The sequence below is a fragment of the Lampris incognitus genome, chromosome 2, assembly GCF_029633865.1.
Source record: "Lampris incognitus isolate fLamInc1 chromosome 2, fLamInc1.hap2, whole genome shotgun sequence".
Taxonomy (NCBI): domain Eukaryota; kingdom Metazoa; phylum Chordata; class Actinopteri; order Lampriformes; family Lampridae; genus Lampris; species Lampris incognitus.
Window position 1 is genome coordinate 151,433,257 of NC_079212.1, and position 18,895 is coordinate 151,452,151.

Below are 18,895 nucleotides of genomic sequence, written 5' to 3' on the forward strand. Positions count from 1 at the left end.
TGCCTTCAGTTTGTTTGGACTTCGTGTTTGTTCAGTGCCTTCAGTTTGTTTGGACTTCGTGTTTGTTCAGTGCCTTCGGTTTGTTTGGACTTCGTGTTTGTTCAGTGCCTTCAGTTTGTTTGGACTTGGTGTTTCTTCAGTGCCTTCAGTTTGTTTGGACTTGGTGTTTCTTCAGTGCCTTCAGTTTGTTTGGACTTCGTGTTTGTTCAGTGCCTTCAGTTTGTTTGGACTTGGTGTTTCTTCAGTGCCTTCGGTTTGTTTGGACTTGGTGTTTGTTCAGTGCCTTCGGTTTGTTTGGACTTAGTGTTTCTTCAGTGCCTTCAGTTTGTTTGGACTTGGTGTTTCTTCAGTGCCTTCAGTTTGTTTGGACTTGGTGTTTCTTCAGTGCCTTCAGTTTGTTTGGACTTAGTGTTTGTTCAGTGCCTTCAGTTTGTTTGGACTTCGTGTTTGTTCAGTGCCTTCAGTTTGTTTGGACTTCGTGTTTGTTCAGTGCCTTCAGTTTGTTTGGACTTCGTGTTTGTTCAGTGCCTTCAGTTTGTTTGGACTTAGTGTTTCTTCAGTGCCTTCAGTTTGTTTGGACTTGGTGTTTCTTCAGTGCCTTCAGTTTGTTTGGACTTGGTGTTTCTTCAGTGCCTTCAGTTTGTTTGGACTTGGTGTTTCTTCAGTGCCTTCAGTGTGTTTGGACTTGGTGTTTCTTCAGTGCCTTCAGTTTGTTTGGACTTGGTGTTTCTTCGGTGCCTTCAGTTTGTTTGGACTTCGTGTTTGTTCAGTGCCTTCGGTTTGTTTGGACTTGGTGTTTCTTCAGTGCCTTCAGTTTGTTTTGACTTAGTGTTTCTTCAGTGCCTTCGGTTTGTTTGGACTTAGTGTTTCTTCAGTGCCTTCAGTTTGTTTGGACTTGGTGTTTCTTCAGTGCCTTCAGTTTGTTTGGACTTGGTGTTTCTTCAGTGCCTTCAGTTTGTTTGGACTTGGTGTTTCTTCAGTGCCTTCAGTTTGTTTGGACTTGGTGTTTCTTCAGGGTGTTTGGGATCTGGTTTTGGGATCGCCGGACGCCTCTCTGGTGCAGCAGCCTTGCTAGGGTCGCGTACACAATGTTGTCCCTCAGCGTCCCGGTCATCTGCCTGTTGGTCTCCTCCTCACCACGCACAGCGAGGAGCTCCCGCACTTCTCCATCTTGCCATGTCTCCATGTTGCTTTAATCCACGTTCACCAACAATGTGTTTGAAAAAACAATCCCGCCAGCGTCGCACCGTTTGTTTGTTTTTATTTTTTTAAGAACTTTATTAACAAAAGTGTACAAAAATAGTATACAACAATGTCAATCAACAATAGTCACATTATCAAATGTATACAACATTAACTCATATATTATCATAAACATTAACATAAATACGCCAGGGGGATTGTATAAAGTAAAACAAATAAATTACATACTTAACTAAATATTTTGTAAATCATAAAGTGCTTATAAGTTTTTACAGCTTTTTTGTTTTCACTATCAGATATTGATGAAATATATTGTTTGATATACGCAGACTGCTCAGGAAAATTAGGTTTCTTGCTAGAGAATTTAGATCTGTGAATGTAAAATTTTGTTAAGATAATTAGCAAATTGATTAAATAATACTGAGAATCGAGGTTCCTATCAAATTCAGTATATCCAAACAATACATTTTTCCAACTCAGGGTGAAAAGAGGGTAAATATGATCAATAATCAAACGAGACAACCTACTCCACAGTTGTTTAGTGTGTGGGCAAGACCGAAATAAATGAACCAATGTTTCATTAAACAAACCACAGAGAGAACAACTCACATCAATGTCCTTCTTAAGTCTCTGCAAATAATGATTAGTTGGATAGAATCTATGAATAATTTTGAAAGATATGTCTTTTACTTTATTAGTCAAGAGGAACTTATGAGGTAAAAGCCAAATTTTCTCCCAAACAATTTTTTTCACCAACAAAGGCAGACCAATAAGATAAGGCAGAGGGTGAGCTAATAATATCTTGTTGAAACAGTTGACGAATAATCTTGTTTTTGTTCTTGGTGTTCCATGAAAAGCATGCTTTCCCAACAGTTGTTTCAGTTACATCTACTGATATAGGGAGATTAACATTCACATTAACACCTTTGAAAATTGAAACAATACCAGAGGGAACAGCATCAAAAACAATAGAAAATTCTTTAGGTGTAACAGGGAATCTATAATGCTGAATGAATTCAACGTAATTGTAAAGTTGCCCATGTTGGTTATACAACTGACTAATCAAAAGAATATTGTTGTCAAACCACTGTTTGAAAAAGATAGATTTGTTTTTATACAGCAAATATCTATTATTCCAAATAAAAAACCTGTGAGGAGAAAAGTTGTTTTTGTAAATTAGACACCATGCCAGTAACATTTGTTTGCGGAACGAAGACAGTTTGAGGGGAATTTTGTCAATGTTATAGTTACATAGAAGCAAAAATTTAAGACCACCAATTGAAGAAAAGACAAAATGGGGAATGAAATTCCAAAGAGAAGATGGACATATAAGGTAACGTCTGATCCAATTTATTTTAAAGGTGTAATTTAGTGTGGAAAAGTCTAAAAAATTAAGGCCACCATTATTGTATTCGCTCATCAGAACAGATTTCCTATGATAATGGGTGCGGTTTTTCCATACAAAATCAAATAATATTTTATCTATTGTTCTGCATATATGACTATCTATACCTAATGATAGTGCAGGATATGTTAATCTCGATATTCCTTCAGCCTTTGAGAGGAGAATTCGGCCCCTTAAAGATAAGTCACGTAAGAGCCACAGATTGAATTTTTGTTTAGTTTTGTTAATTATTGGATTGAAGTTAGTGTTACATTTTTGGGATTCATTTTTATCTATAATGATACCTAAATAAGTAACCGAATTTTTAACTTGAATATTGGAAATTGAATCAACACAGCAATCTTTGATAGCTAATAATTCACATTTTTTAAGATTTAAATGAAGGCCCGAAGCTTTAGTAAATTGTTCTACAATATTAATAGCTAAAGGTACTTGGGAGCTGTCTTTTAGAAATAAAGTGGTGTCATCCACTAGTTGACTAATTACAACAGTTCTATCAGCAATAGAAACACCTTTCAGATTACTACACTTAATATGGTCACATAGAAGTTGGGCAGCGAGTAGAAATAAATATGGCGATATCGGGCAACCTTGACAAACGCCACGTTTGACCTCAAACCTGGAAGATGACCCATATTTAAGCTTGATTGAACAGTTGGCATTATTGTAAAGGGTTTTAATTGTATTGCAAAAAAAGTCTCCAAAACCAAATTTCTTTGACGAATGAAAGAGAAAAGTATGTTCCACCGTGTCAAAGGCTTTAAAGAAGTCTAAGAAGAGCAAAAAGCTGCTATCAGAAATGAGGTGTGAGTAATCAAGTACATTTAAAACTAGTCTAATATTGTTGGTGATGTGTCTATTAGGCATGAATCCTGATTGTGCTTCATCAATTATGGAATCTAGAACTTTCTTGATTCTTCTAGCAAGAATCATAGCCAATATTTTATAGTCATTATTTAGAAGAGAGATTGGGCGCCAGTTGTCAATATAACGTGGATCTTTGCGTGGTTTAGGAATTAATGTAATTGAGTCATACTTGCAGGTAAACGACTGGATGATAGGCTTTCATTAAACACTTGTAGAAGAAATGGTGCCATCTGCTGTGAAAACAATTTATAGAATTCAGAAGATAAGCCATCTGTTCCCGGAGATTTGTTCTCCTTTAAATAATTAATACAGTTGCTAACCTCTGTTAGTGATAAAGGGAGATCACAAAGATCTCTTTCAGAGTCTTTAAGTCGAGAGGTATGCTGTAGTGAATTCAGGAACGTTTGAGTATTATCTTCAGAGTATTCAGATGTGTACAGGTTTTTATAAAAAGTAGAACAAAAATCAGATATTAGTTTTGGGTCATCTCTTATACTATCATTAATTTTTAGTTCATTAATGGTATTAATTTTTCCATGATATTTTTCTAGTTTGAAAAAATATGCAGAGTTCTGTTCACCCTTTTCTAGCCATTGTGTCCGCGATCTAATAAACGCTCCTTCTGCCCTTCTTTTATAGATCACATCAAGTTTCTCTTGTGACTCATACAATTTAATTTTGTCTTCTTTTGTTAAGGCATCTGGTGAAATTTGAGAGAGTAAAGAAATATCTGTGATAATGTTCTGTTCTTCTAATCTAATTTTGGCAAGATTACTTCCGTAAGTCCTAAAATATTTCGCTGATTCATACTTAAATAGCTCAATCTGAATGAATTATTTATTTTTGCCTTATCAAAGTAAAGCGTTATCAATTGTGAAATTTTCATTTTAACTTCCTCATATTTAAGAAGAGAGTTGTTCAATTTCCAATATTTGGCTTTGCAGCTTTTATCAGAGGGAAACAGATTAATTGATATGTAGATAGCCTTATGATCACTTAAGGGACAAGGGATAACTTTTACTGTGATATCTTGTTCATTAAAATGTTTGGAAACTAACCAAAAATCTCAACGTGAAAGCTTTGTGTTTCCTTTGTTCTTCCAAGTGAACGTTACCGTATCTGGGGATTTGACTCTCCATATGTCTACTAAATCATATCTTTCTATAAAAGATTTAATAAAATTGTTTCTGTTATTATCTTGTGTAGGTGGCCATCTATCTATAAGTGGATTCAAAGTTACATTAAAGTCTCCTCCAATTATTATTTGGGAATTTGGAAATTTAGTGAGCCAATGTTTAAGTCTATTCTCTATGACAGTAAATAACTTAGAATTTTCTAAATTAGAGTTGTATCCATACACATTAACAATAATCAAAATAATTTTATCATAACTGATAATTTGACAGATGAAATGTCCTTTAGCATCTGTGTCTGTGTGTAGGATGTCGCCGTTATATCTATTTTTCATGGTTAAGACACCCGCCGATCTTTCTGAGCTGTGAGAAAACCATAAATCGTTACCCCATTGGGCTCTCCAAAAATTCACATCACTTGCGATTGAGTGAGATTCTTGACAGAAACAAAAATCTGTATCAAACTGTTTCGAAAATAAAAATAATGCTTTACGTTTTGTAACATTCCTGAACCCCCTGGCATTTAGGGAAAGTATACACAAAGAAATTCTTAAGATAAGAAAACTTATGAAATAATACTGAACAAGTAGTTATGACCTGGTACGCTGAGCATTAGTTGCAGTTGGAACAGTCAACATAGTAGGTGACAATATAATATAAATTGAGCAAAATAAGGGTGTCCTACATGTTTTAAACCACTTAGTTTTTCAAGCTGTTGTCTATAAAAAAATCAGTAGGATAAAACATTGTAAGAAATATTGTAAGAAAAGAATGTAAAATAAACGAGAGTTCAAGTAGGCTCAGTTGTCCCTGTGATGAAAAGTCTAACAGCATACCAGTTTAGAGAGTCAGGAGACTGAGCTTTGTTGGACCTGCAAGCCATGGAGAAGGCTCAGTTGAAATCAGTCATGTTTACCTCAGGTCATGTCCTGTCCATTGATGAAGGCTCGTGCACCTACATAATATGCACAACGGCAGCCTGTGATTGCGTCACTGATGTGCGTCGCCATTCGTAACCAATAGATTCATTTGTCCCGGGAAGCGGCAAGATAGCGGAGGGAGCGGACGCGGAATAAACAGCTCACGTAACAAACCCTGAAACCGACAACCTTGGACAAAAAACTCACAGGAAACTTTCTCTGTTTGCGTTGGAATCTATCGGAGTCGCTCTTAGAACTGAGTAGGTCATTTCGGTCACTTCCTAAACACACTGTAAACTAAAAATGGCTAAAGCTAACGCGAAGCTAAAGGCTCTCCACATGCACGACTACTGCGGTCCAGAGAACATGGAGACAAACACCAAAGGCACGAAAACACTCTTACACCTCCTGCTGAGCTGCCAGGTCCTCAGGAAAACACCCTTACACCTCCTGCTGAGCTGCCAGGTCCTCAGGAAAACACCCTTTTATCTCCTGCTAAGCCGCCAGCTCCTCAGGAAAAAACCCTTACATCTCCTGCTAAGCTGCCAGGTCCTCAGGAAAACACCCTTACACCTCCTGCTAAGCTGCCAGGTCCTCAGAAAAACACCCTTACATCACCTGCTAAGCCGCCAGGTCCTCAGGAAAACACCCTTACACCTCCTGCTAAGCTGCCAGGTCCTCAGGAAAACACCCTTACATCTCCTGCTAAGCTGCCAGGTCCTCAGGAAAACACCCTTACATCTCCTGCTAAGCCGCCAGCTCCTCAGGAAAACACCCTTACATCTCCTGCTAAGCTGCCAGGTCCTCAGAAAAACACCCTTACACCTCCTGCTAAGCTGCCAGGTCCTCAGGAAAAACACCCTTACATCTCCTGCTAAGCTGCCAGGTCCTCAGGAAAACACCCTTACACCTCCTGCTAAGCCGCCAGGTCCTCAGAAAACACCCTTGCATCTCCTGCTAAGCCGCCAGGTCCTCAGGAAAACACCCTTACATCTCCTGCTAAGCCGCCAGGTCCTCAGAAAACACCCTTACATCTCCTGCTACGCTGCCAGGTCCTCAGAAAACACCCTTACATATCCTGCTAAGCTGCCAGGTCCTCAGGAAAACACCCTTACACCTCCTGCTAAGCCGCCAGGTCCTCGGAAAACACCCTTGCATCTCCTGCTAAGCCGACAGGTCCTCAGGAAAATACCCTTACATCTCCTGCTAAGCTGCCAGGTCCTCAGAAAACACCCTTACATCTCCTGCTAAGCCGCCAGGTCCTCAGGAAAACACCCTTACACCTCCTGCTAAGCCGCCAGGTCCTCAGAAAACACCCTTGCATCTCCTGCTAAGCTGCCAGGTCCTCAGAAAACACCCTTACATCTCATGCTAAGCCGCCAGGTCCTCAGGAAAAACACCCTTACATCTCCTGCTAAGCCACCAGGTCCTCAGAAAACACCCTTACACCTCCTGCTAAGCCGCCAGGTCCTCAGCAAAAACACCCTTACATCTCCTGCTAAGCTGCCAGGTCCTCAGAAAAACACCCTTACACCTCCTGCTAAGCCGCCAGGTCCTCAGAAAAACACCCTTACACCTCCTGCTAAGCCGCCAGGTCCTCAGGAAAAACAAAAAGGAGATGAGGCCACAACTGCTGGAGCCCATGCTGAGGATACCTCGAATGCTGCTATCTTAGCTGCCATCGGTACTCTCCGCAACATGATGTAGGATTTCAAGACGGAATTGAAACAAAACACACTGACCATTGCTAACATCGCAAAAGCGGTCGAGTTTAACTCGGCCGAAATCAAAGAGTGCAAGGTTAAAAACAGAGTTGGATGGAGAAATAAAACAACTTCGTGTGAAGAACGCAGAGCTGGAAAAGAGAGCTACAGAGGTGGAAAAGAGAGCTGCAGAACTGGAGCGCTACAAGAGAAGATGGAACTTAAGAATTAACGGCCTGAAAGAAGAAAAGGAGGAGAATACACGACAGCTCGTCGCTGAAATCATCGGGGAGATTGTTCCACACTGGAAGGAGAAGATGGATCTCATCCTGGACTCTGTGCACCGTCTGGGGCCGAACAACAACAGCCGCCCTCGTCAGATCATCATGCAGTTCACTGGACGGCTCTACAGGGATGAACTCTGGTGAACCACCAAACTTCCCCCAGTCTGCAAGAATCTCAACGTCCACTTCGCAGAAGATCTCACCAAAGAAGACAGGGAGGCACGGCAAGCTGTTTGGCCGAAAGTTGAGCAAGCAAGGAGGGCAGGTCTGAAGACTGTTTTCCGTGGCCCATATGCGTTCATTAACGGACAGAGAGTCACACCATAGACCTAAATGACCTGGAATGTTGATTCCTAAAACAAGTGAGTTATAAATAGAAAAAATGCTTAGGGTTTTGTTACACAAAGTTCAGTAACTACTAGCAGATAAACCATTTTTCTTGTTCTTTAACAGTTCAGTTATTTATCTCTGTGTTTTTTGTGTTCTATGTTTAGTCTAAAAAATGATATATCTCTCATTTCTGTTAATGCAAGGGGTCTAAGAGACATGACAAAAAGGAAAAGCTTCTACTTATTCTGTAAAGGGGAAAATGCAAACGTTGTTTTTCTACAAGAAACTCACTCCAAGATTTAGGATACTTTATTTTGGTCTAAACAATGGGGAGATGATGCTTTCTTCAGCCATGGCACTTCAAGATCAGCAGGGGTTGCCATCCTCCTAAAAAACTTCAGAGGTCTGGTTATATCCCACAAGGCAGATGAACATGGCCACTGGTTGATTCTTACCCTAAACATAGATGAATTGAAATTCATTCTGATTAATGTTTATGGCTACAACAATAGCACAGAAAACAGAAGACTATTTGATCAAATAAGCTTACAATTAGACAACTTAAAATTATCATACTCAACTGATAATATTATAGTTGGAGGGGATCTGAATTTAGTCCAGGATGATTTCTTTAATAAATATCCTCTTAGACATTCTGCAAGTCACCCTAATTCCATATTTTCTAACTTGTGCAATGAACAAAATCTGATTGATGCATGGTGATATTTAAATCCAGGAATATTTAGATACTCATGGTTCAGCCCAAATTCAAATTTAAAATCTAGAATTGACTATTGGTTAATTGCAAGCCACTTGCTGCGCTATGATATCAACTCTGATATCTCGGATGCTCCACTTACTGATCACAGCATTATTTCTCTACATGTTAAACCTAAAAACAGGAGTACTTATTCTCACAAATATTGGAAATTTAACTCCAGTCTAAATAAAAATTCTGATTACTGTAGAAGAATTAAACTATTGATTCAAGAGATCATAAACTCTGAAGAACTAACAACGCCTGTTAAGAAATGGGAGTTCCTAAAATATAAAATACACCAACCCATCTCATTCAGTAAAAAAATTAAAAAAGATCTTGAAAGAAAAGAACTAGATATAATTAAATAGCTTAATGTTTACTGCAATAAACCTAATCCCACTGAAGACGAGAAACAGAAAATAATAATAATAATTTAGATGAAATCTACACTCAGAAAGCAAAAGGAGCCTTTATTAGGTCTAGAGCTAAATGGATAGAGGAGAGTGAAAAAAACTCAGCATATTTCTGTAACCTTGAAAAAAGAAGGCAGGAAAAAAATAACATTAAATCCTTGATAATTGATGATATAGAAACCACAGATGAAATATTTATCTCCTCGGAAATCCTTAAATTCTATAGCCAGCTTTACAACTCTAAATGTTCTAATGAGGATTGTCATGCATTCTTAAAGGATATAGCAAGTTATATTCCCCAAAATTGAAGATGGTTTCAAACAAACTTGCGATCATCAAATAACAATTGCAGAACTTGATGCAGTTATTAGTCGCTTGTCTCTAAATAAACCCCCTGGGTCAGACGGCCTCACAGGTGACTTCTACAGACATTTCTGGGAAGATATTAGAGAACTACTACGTCAAGTTTTCATGGAAATATTTGAAACTTGCACACCTCCACCTACAATGAAACAAGGGATTATCATTTCAATTCCAAAACCTGGAAAAGACCCCAGATTTATAGATAATAGAAGGCCCATCACTCTTAGAAACTCAGACTACAAACTCCTAACCTACATTTTCACTACTCGTCTTCAAACAGGGATTTTGAATCCTATTGCAGAAACACAATCAGGTTTTCTAAAAGGAAGATCAATCCACAACAATATAAGGCTGGTAATGGACATTACTGAATACAGGAACCAAATTGAAGATGATGGGTTTCTCCTGTTTTTAGTTTTTTATAAAGCGTTTGACTCTGTGGAGCATCCATTTATCATCTTGGTACTTGAACATTTTGGATTTGGAGTTAATTTTAGGAATTTTGTCAGTGGACTATCAGAATATTACCAGCTGTGTGATACTACCTGCTGGCACCACCCCCAGTTTTAAGGTTAATGTAGGGATTCCTCAGGGTTGTCCGGTTTCTCCATATTTATTCATACTAGTTACAGAAATGTTAGCAATTTACCTCAAAAATTGTGATGACATTAAACAACTAAATGTATTAGGTACAGATATTATCATCAGCCAACTAGCAGATGACACGACAATTTTCTTAAAAGATAGACACCAAATTCCAACAACTATTGAAAAAGTTGAAAAATTCTCTAAAGCTTCAGGATTAACACTAAATTTAAAAAAAATGTGAACTATTGGCTGTACATGACACCCCACTAAAAGAAATCTGTAATATTCCTATTAAATCAGAAATCAAATACCTGGGAATTTTCCTTTCAAAAGACCAAAAACGAAGTCAGTCTTTGAATGTAGAAAATAAGTTAAAGGAATGTAAATCCAAGCTAAACATCTGGCTCCAAAGAGACCTGTCAGTTCTTGGCAGAATGTATTTAACTAAGATGGAATGCTTATCAGGGTGTATTTACCCAACCTATTCTCACGCCATTCCAAAAAATTAATCAAATCAATCAATCAGATTAATCTAAATGTCATTTGGCAAAACAGACCACACTATATAAAGAAAAGCCATATGGTTAAAGAAGTAAAGGATGGAGGACTAAAAGTTATTGATTTTGATTGCCTTAATGGAACTTTAAAAATAAATTGGCTAAAATCTTGGATCAAACATAGTAACTCCTTCTGGTACTGTATTCCAAATCACTTATTCAATAAAATTGGAGGATTGAAATTTCTACTCAGATGTCTGTGAATGTTCTCATTCATCCAGGTCATGGTTATCCGAAGGAGTTGTATCAAGTGCAACTGGACTTGGTATATATCCGGATATATACCAAGTCCAGTTGCACTTGATTCAACTCCTTTGGATTCTACTCAGATCTGACTATAATATTGATAAACTTCCTGTTTCATTATCAGAGTTCCATAAACAGATACTGTTGTATTGGAGAATGTTATATGTACATAACTTTTCACCCCACACAACTGTACTTTGGAATAATAGATATATATTATATCGGAACAAGTCTTTATTCTTTAAAGATTGGTATGAGGAAAATATATGGTCGATAGTTGATCCTCGTGGTAATTTATTAAATTATGAAGAATTCCAGACAAAACGTACTTTCAAGCCTCCCAAATCAGACTTTACTAAATTACATAAAGCACTCCCCAAAGAATTTGCATCTCTGATAACAAATATAATGACTTACCAACCTATACAGCCACGATTGGCCCCACTGTCAATTCAAGGGTTTTTAATCTCGGACAAAAAATGTGATAATCATTTTATTAGAAACTGTCTCACTGAAAACTTATGCCCTGAAAGACAAAACAAAAATGACATTTTACACAAATTTGATAAAAAATCAATTATTAAATTGAGATCAATGTATCTAACATTTCCTATCCCCCCCCCCCCCCAAAGCGAAGGAAACACACTTCAAAATTATGAATAACATATATCCCTCTAAAGAACTACTTAGATCACGGTTTGGTTTTGACGATAATATATGTTCATTTTGTGAAAGTGACATAGAAACTACGGACCATGTATTTTTCTCATGTGTGGTACTTGCGTTCTGGCTTGACGTTCACAAATGGATAAAGCAAAGGATTTTGTCCTTCCCAACTTGGATTTCTAGAGACAATATAACATCTGGTAGGATTTTGCAAAACAAAAACGATGAACTCTGTTGTAATGTAATCCTCTGCTTAGCCAAATTCTTTATTCATAAAAATAAATACTTTAAGTCGTCCCCCAAATGTGTTGTTTTTTTAAATGAATTTAGATTATACTTGAAATCTTTAAAATTAATGACCGATACAAAAGCTCTAAAGATTTATGAGGTGTTAAGACATTTTCCTACTGAATCAGAAGACTGATATCCTTATTAATTCCCCCTTGTATGATGGACTATGTTTTATTATTTTAGTGTATGTCATGTATTTAATTTATTATTGTTTGTACCCTTATTTTCATAATACATTTCCGTATATTTGTCATATGACATTCAATCTCTATGCACTTCCTGATATAATGTATAGAAATGTTTACATACTGTTCCCGTTGGCACTTTGGATATATCTATGTATGTTTGGATGGAATGTATATTTGCCATGTTTGTTTTGTAATGAACTTTCTTCAAGAATCTGTACATGAACATGAACAATGTTCAATAAACAAAAAAAAACAAAAACAAAAAAAAATTCACACCGAAGTCAACCCTGGTCTGACCCACCTCTTGACCCAGGTCGCCAAGCGGGGTCGGACAACCCGGGTTATCCCTTTCATACACAAAATCAACCCTGGTCCGACCCGGGTCGGAGCTTGGTCTGAAAGGGGTAAGAGTGTTAATAGATAGTTAATAGAGTTAGTAGAGAGAGTTAATACTGCTTTGAAACAACAACAACAACAACTTGGTTTTGTATACCGCATTTCAAGGAACTCAAGGACGCTTTACACAAGATAAGAACAAAAAAAAAAAGATTAAAAGACTACAGACCACAGGTCTTAGTAAAAAGGTAGGTTTTCGGAAAAAAAAAACCCCCCACAACAGTGTAAAACTAACAGGGAGCCAGTATAGAGCAGCCAACACACATGTAATGAGGTCCCTCTTCCAGGTGCCAGTCACAAGTCTGGCTGCGGGATGTTTGTTGGACAACCTGAAGTTAGGACAAGCATGCATGCTTCACACCTGTCTATAGGGAGCTACAGGTTTTGCAGGAAGAGAAGAAAGCATGTATGGTGTTTCCAGTGTCATGGAATAAGAGCAATGGATTCATCTTTACTATAAATCTAAGCAGGAAGAAGCTACATTTTCAACAGTTTGTTGAATCTGATGGCTGAGTCAAAACTCCTGTTGAAACTCTTGGCGTGAAGAGGTGAGAAGAAAAGAGAAGAAGGTAAAGGAGGAGACGAGAGGAGGCTTTTGTGAAAGGAGTAGGGAGTTGTGAAAGGGCGGGCTTACATTAGTTCATAGCACACCGTGATTTCAGTTCAGAGGATCACACGCAGTCCCTGACCATGTGCACACTCCACAGTACTCTGCTAGCAGCCGTCCAACACTTCCTTTAGAGAGGGAGAGGGACAGAGCAAACGAGAGTAAATGTGATGTGATCTGTGTGTGTGTGTGTGTGTGTGTGTGTGTGTGTGTCTACTAACCCCCCCCCCAACAGAAATAGCCCTGCTCTGTCCCCGTCCATCTCTGTAGACAACACCAGACTTGAAAATGTGGAACATGTATGTGAATGTTCTCATTCATCCAGGTCATGGTTATCTAAAGGAATTGAATCAAGTGCAACTGGATATACAGTGCATCCGGAAAGTATTCACACCCCTTCACTTTCCCCACATTTTGTTATGTTACAGCCTTATTCCAAAATGGATTAAATTCCTTTTTTTTTCTCATCAATCTACACACAATACCCCATAATGACAAAGTGAAAAAGGTTTTGTTGAAATTTTTGCAAATTTATTAAAAATAAAAAACTGAAATTTTGCATGTACAGAAGTATTCACAGCCTTTGCTATGACACTCGAAATTGAGCTCAGGTTCATCGTGTTTCCACTGATCATCCTTGAGATGTTTCTACATCTTGATCGGAGTCCACCTGTAGTAAATTCAATGGATTGGACATGATTTGGAAAGGCACACACCTGTCTATATAAGGTCCCACTGTTGACAGTGCATGTCAGAGCAGAAACCAAGCCATGAAGTCAAAGGAATTGTCTGTGGACCTCCGAGACAGGATAATATCAAGGCACAGATCTGGGGAAGGGTACAAAAAATTTCTGCAGCTTTGAAGGTCCCGAAGAGCACACTGGTCTCCATCATTCGTAAATGGAAGACGTTTGGATCCACCAGGACTCTTCCTAGAGCTGGCCGCCTTCCAAACTGAGCAGTCGGGGGAGAAGGGCCTTGGTCAGGGAGGTGACCAAGAACCCGATGGTCACTCTGACAGAGCTCCAGCGTTCCTCTGTGGAGATGAGAGAACCTTCCAGAAGGACAACCATCTCTGCAGCACTCCACCAATCAGGCCTTTATGGTAGAGTGGCCAGACGGAAGCCTCTGCTCAGTAAAAGGCACATGACAGCCCGCTTGGAGTTTGCCAGAAAGCACCTAAAGGACTCTCAGACCATGAGAAACAAGATTCTCTGGTCTGATGAGACCAAGATTGAACTCTTTGGCCTGAATGCCAAACGTCACGTCTGGAGGAAACCAGGCACCTCTCATCACCTTGCTAATACCATCCCTACAGTGAAGCATGGTGGTGGCAGCATCATGCTGTGGGGATGTTTTTCAGCGGCAGGAACTGGGAGACTAGTCAAGATCGAGGGAAAGATGAATGGAGCAAAGTACAGAGAGATCCTTGATGAAAACCTGCTCCAGAGTGCTCAGGACCTCAGACTGGGGCGAAGGTTTACCTTTCAACACGACAACGACCCTAAGCACACAGCCAAGACAACGAAGGAGTGGCTTCGGGACAAGTCTGTGAATGTCCTTGAGTGGCCCAGCCAGAGCCCAGACTTGAACCCGATTGAACATCTCCGGAAAGACCTGAAAATAGCTGTGCAACGACACTCCCCATCTAACCTTACAGAGTTCGAGAGGATCTGCAGAGAAGAATGGGAGAAATACCCCAAATATAGGTGTGCCAAGCTTGTAGCTTCATACCCAAGAAGACTTGAGGCTGTAATCGCTGCCAAAGGTGCCTCAACCAAGTACTGAGTAAAGGGTGTGAATACTTATGTACATGCAATATTTCAGTTTTTAATGAATTTGCAAAAAATTCTACAAAAGCTTTTTCGCTTTGTCATTATGGGGTATTGTGTGTAGATTGATGAGGGAAAAAGGAATTTAATCAATTTTGGAATAAGGCTGTAACATAACAAAATGTGGGGAAAGTGAAGGGGTGTGAATACTTTCCGGATGCACTGTATACCAAGGATATATACGGATATATACCAAGGATATATACCAAGTCCAGTTGCACTTGATTCAATTCCTTTGGATAAAAATGTGGAACAGTTCCCATATCTTGGCAGCCTTCTCTCCTCCAAAGCCAACATTTACATTGAAATACACCCTCATCTCAGTTGTGCCAGCCAGGTCTTCTCAAGCTTGAGTAAAAATTGTTTTTGAAAACCGCGACCTTCAGGCTAGAACAGAGATTCTGGTGTGCAAAGCGGCAGTGCTGCCCACCCTACTATATATAGGTCAGAAACCTGGACCACATATAGCAGGCACCTGAGGGCACTCGAGGCATATCAACAGCAATGCCTCAGGAAGATCCTTAAGATCAGCGGGGAGGATAAGCGCACGAACTTCACCGTCCTCGAGGAGGCCAACATGCCTACTATAACTGCCACCATCGCACAACATGAGCTGAGATGGACTGGCCATGTCCTCCGCATGTCTGACTCTCGCCTCCTGAAACAAGTCCTTTACTCTCAGGTCGTGACAGGACGCTGTGCCCCATTAGGACGAAAGAAGCAATATAAATACAACATCAAGGCCCACATCAAAAGGTTTAGCATCAACCTTAACACCTGGGAACAAGCAACAAAAAACAGGGAGGCCTGGAGACTGGCTGTCTGTGAGGCTGCTGGGCGCTACAACCATGACCTTGGCTGTGTTGCTGAAAACAAGCGCAGACTCAGGAAGGAACAAGTTACCAGAAAGGCCCAGACCACATCTTCAACCACTTCTTCACACTCTTGCACACCATTGTCCCAACATATGTGGCTCCAGGATCAGCCTCTAAACCCACCTGAAGACACACACGGACCTAGGAGGACAGTCATACTCGACCCTGAGTGACTGCCGATGATGGTGTGTGTGTGTGTGTGTGTGTGTGTGTGTGTGTGTGTGTGTGTGTGTGTGTGTGTGTGTGTGTGTGTGTGTGTGTGTGTAAGTATATGTTAATCCCATGTCTCCTTCTGTCTTTCAGTTCTGTTTGTTCAGCCCCAGAATGACTTCCTGTCTGTTGCCCCTCCTCTTCCTGTTTCTCTGCGTTTTCTCCATCATGGCCGATGAACCGCCTGGCTGCAAGATCCGCATCACCAACAGAGGATTGGAGATGTGTAAGAACTCTACCCAGCTGTTTTCTATGACACCACACACACTTCATGCTTCTGATTGCCTGTTGTGTAATTCGAACCAATGTGCCCCCCCCACACACACACACATGTGTCAGGAGCCCCAAGCCCTCCCCCTCAAGAGCCCAGCCCCAGTGGAAGGGACATAATGAAATAGATCAAATATTTATATTCACCTTGCTTGATGGGACCTAAATTGTGAAACTGACATGCATGGGGAGGTGAGCACGACAACACTTTCTAAAAGCAATTTTGACGGCACCGCCTAACGGCCAAATCTATAAATCCTTGATCAAATCTCCTACACCAGGAGTTTTATCAATCTGATCATTGCGTTGGCTGACTGATTTAAAAACTGTATTGTAAGGAGGCTCTGTCCACAGCAAAATCGTCTTATTATGCAAATTTAATTAGATCTGGCGAAGGGAACAGTTGAGCCCTGTTTTCAGTGGTAAACAACACTTTACAGCCACCAGACACTCTTGCACCTCACCTGTATTCAATTGCTCAATGTAACGCCGTCATGACCTTTTTTAATGCCAAAATTGAAAATATTCATCAGCAATTGACCTCGTCGGACAATACTGCATACAGTTCATCTTAGTCACCCTTCTGTTCCCCTCTGTTCTTCACTATCTAGTTTTAAATTCCCAACTGTTGCAGAAATATCTGGTCTTATTCACAAATCCAAATCATCTACCTGTCAGTTAGACCCCCTTCCTACTCATTTAGTAAAAGCCTGTCTACCCTCTCTATCCTCTTTATAACTGATATCATACATTCCTCCCTTACCTCTGGTCTTGTTCCCTCATCTCTCAAAACAGCTGCAATAACTCCAATACTCAAGAAACCTGGTGCAGACCCCAACAATTTGAATAATTTTCACCCAATCTCAAATTTACCATTTCTTTCTAAACCACTTGAAAGAACAGTCGCATCTCAGGTACACGCTCACTTGACTAACAACAATCTGTTTGAACAATTCCAGTCTGGTTTTCGCTCCATGCACAGTACGGAGACAGCCTTGTTGAAAATCACTAATGATCTGTTGATGGCAGCTGACTCTGGGCTGTTAACCATACTTGTCCTCCTTGATCTGAGTGCAGCCTTTGATAATAATAATAATAATTCAATCTTATATAGCGCTTTTCTAACACCCAAAGTCGCTTTACAATAAACGGGGTGAAACAAGACAACGTCTCGCACAACATCCTCGTAGTGAGATTAGCTTCCATTGGAATAACTGCCCCCCCCCCGACTGGTTTAGATCATATCTTTCTGACCACATTCAATTTGCCCAACTTAAAAATTTGCGATCACAGTCCTTTCCTGTTACTACTGGTGTTCCCCAGGGCTCTGTATTGGGACCCTTCCCATTTATTATTTACCTACTACCTCTTGGCCACATTTTCAGGAAATTTGGCATCCAATTTCACTGTTACGTGGATAACACCCAGCTTTATCTATCCACCAAACCTACCTCCACTCTTCCACCCAATTCCCTTTCTGACTGCTTCCTAGAAATTAAATCCTGGTTTTCATACCACTTCCTCAAGCGATGTAATGGCTCTCCAGAGCAAAGGGTTCAACATAGACACTGTGGAATTTTGATTCAGAGTCAGTTTTATTGGCAAGGTACAGTTGCAAGAAAAACTTGTGAGCCCTTTAGAATTACATAGATTTCTCGATTAAGGTGATGTCTCTTTATAGTGATGTCTCTTTATGGTGATGTCTCTTTATAGTGATGTCTCTTTATAGTGATGTCTCTTTATGGCGATGTCTCTTTATAGTGATGTCTCTTTATGGCGATGTCTCTTTATAGTGATGTCTCTTTATGGCGATGTCTCTTTATAGTGATGTCTCTTTATGGCGATGTCTCTTTATAGTGATGTCTCTTTATGGCGATGTCTCTTTATAGTGATGTCTCTTTATGGTGATGTCTCTTTATGGTGATGTCTCTTTATGGCGATGTCTCTTTATGGCGATGTCTCTTTAGGGTGATGTCTCTTTATGGTGATGTCTCTTTATAGTGATGTCTCTTTATGGCAATGTCTCTCTATAGTGATGTCTCTTTATAGCGATGTCTCTTTATGGCAATGTCTCTTCATGGCAATGTCTCTTTATGGTGATGTCTCTTTATAGTGATGTCTCTTTATGGTGATGTCTCTTTATGGTGATGTCTCTTTATGGCGATGTCTCTCTATGGTGATGTCTCTTTATAGTGATGTCTCTTTATAGTGATGTCTCTTTATGGCGATGTCTCTTTATGGCGATGTCTCTTTATAGTGATGTCTCTTTATGGTGATGTCTCTTTATAGTGATGTCTCTTCATGGCGATGTCTCTTTATGGTGATGTCTCTTTATAGTGATGTCTCTTCATGGCGATGTCTCTTTATAGTGATGTCTCTTTATAGTGATGTCTCTTTATGGCGATGTCTCTTTATGGCGATGTCTCTTTATAGTGATGTCTCTTCATGGCGATGTCTCTTTATGGCGATGTCTCTTTATAGCGATGCCTCTTTATGGCGATGTCTCTTTATAGTGATGTCTCTTTAGTGATGTCTCTTTATGGCGATGTCTCTTTATAGTGATGTCTCTTTATAGTGATGTCTCTTTATGGTGATGTCTCTTTAGTGATGTCTCTTTAGTGATGTCTCTTTATAGTGATGTCTCTTTAGTGATGTCTCTTTAGTGATGTCTCTTTATAGTGATGTCTCTCTATGGTGTTGTCTCTTTAGTGATGTCTCTTTATAGTGATGTCTCTTTATAGTGATGTCCCTTTATGGTGATCTCTCTTCATAGTGATGTCTCTTTATG

At 39.6% G+C, this 18,895-nt stretch overlaps 1 protein-coding gene across 1 annotated transcript in view; it reads left to right on the forward strand.

Annotated features, from left to right (window-relative positions):
* The window catches only part of pltp (phospholipid transfer protein), a 188,980-nt gene that overhangs the window by 38,032 nt on the left and 132,053 nt on the right, over nucleotides 1-18,895 (forward strand). Inside the window, exon 2 of the mRNA XM_056274220.1 lies at nucleotides 15,931-16,063. Coding sequence (XP_056130195.1) covers nucleotides 15,952-16,063 — 112 coding nt within the window. The 5' untranslated portion in view covers nucleotides 15,931-15,951. The remainder of the gene's footprint in view (nucleotides 1-15,930; nucleotides 16,064-18,895) is intronic.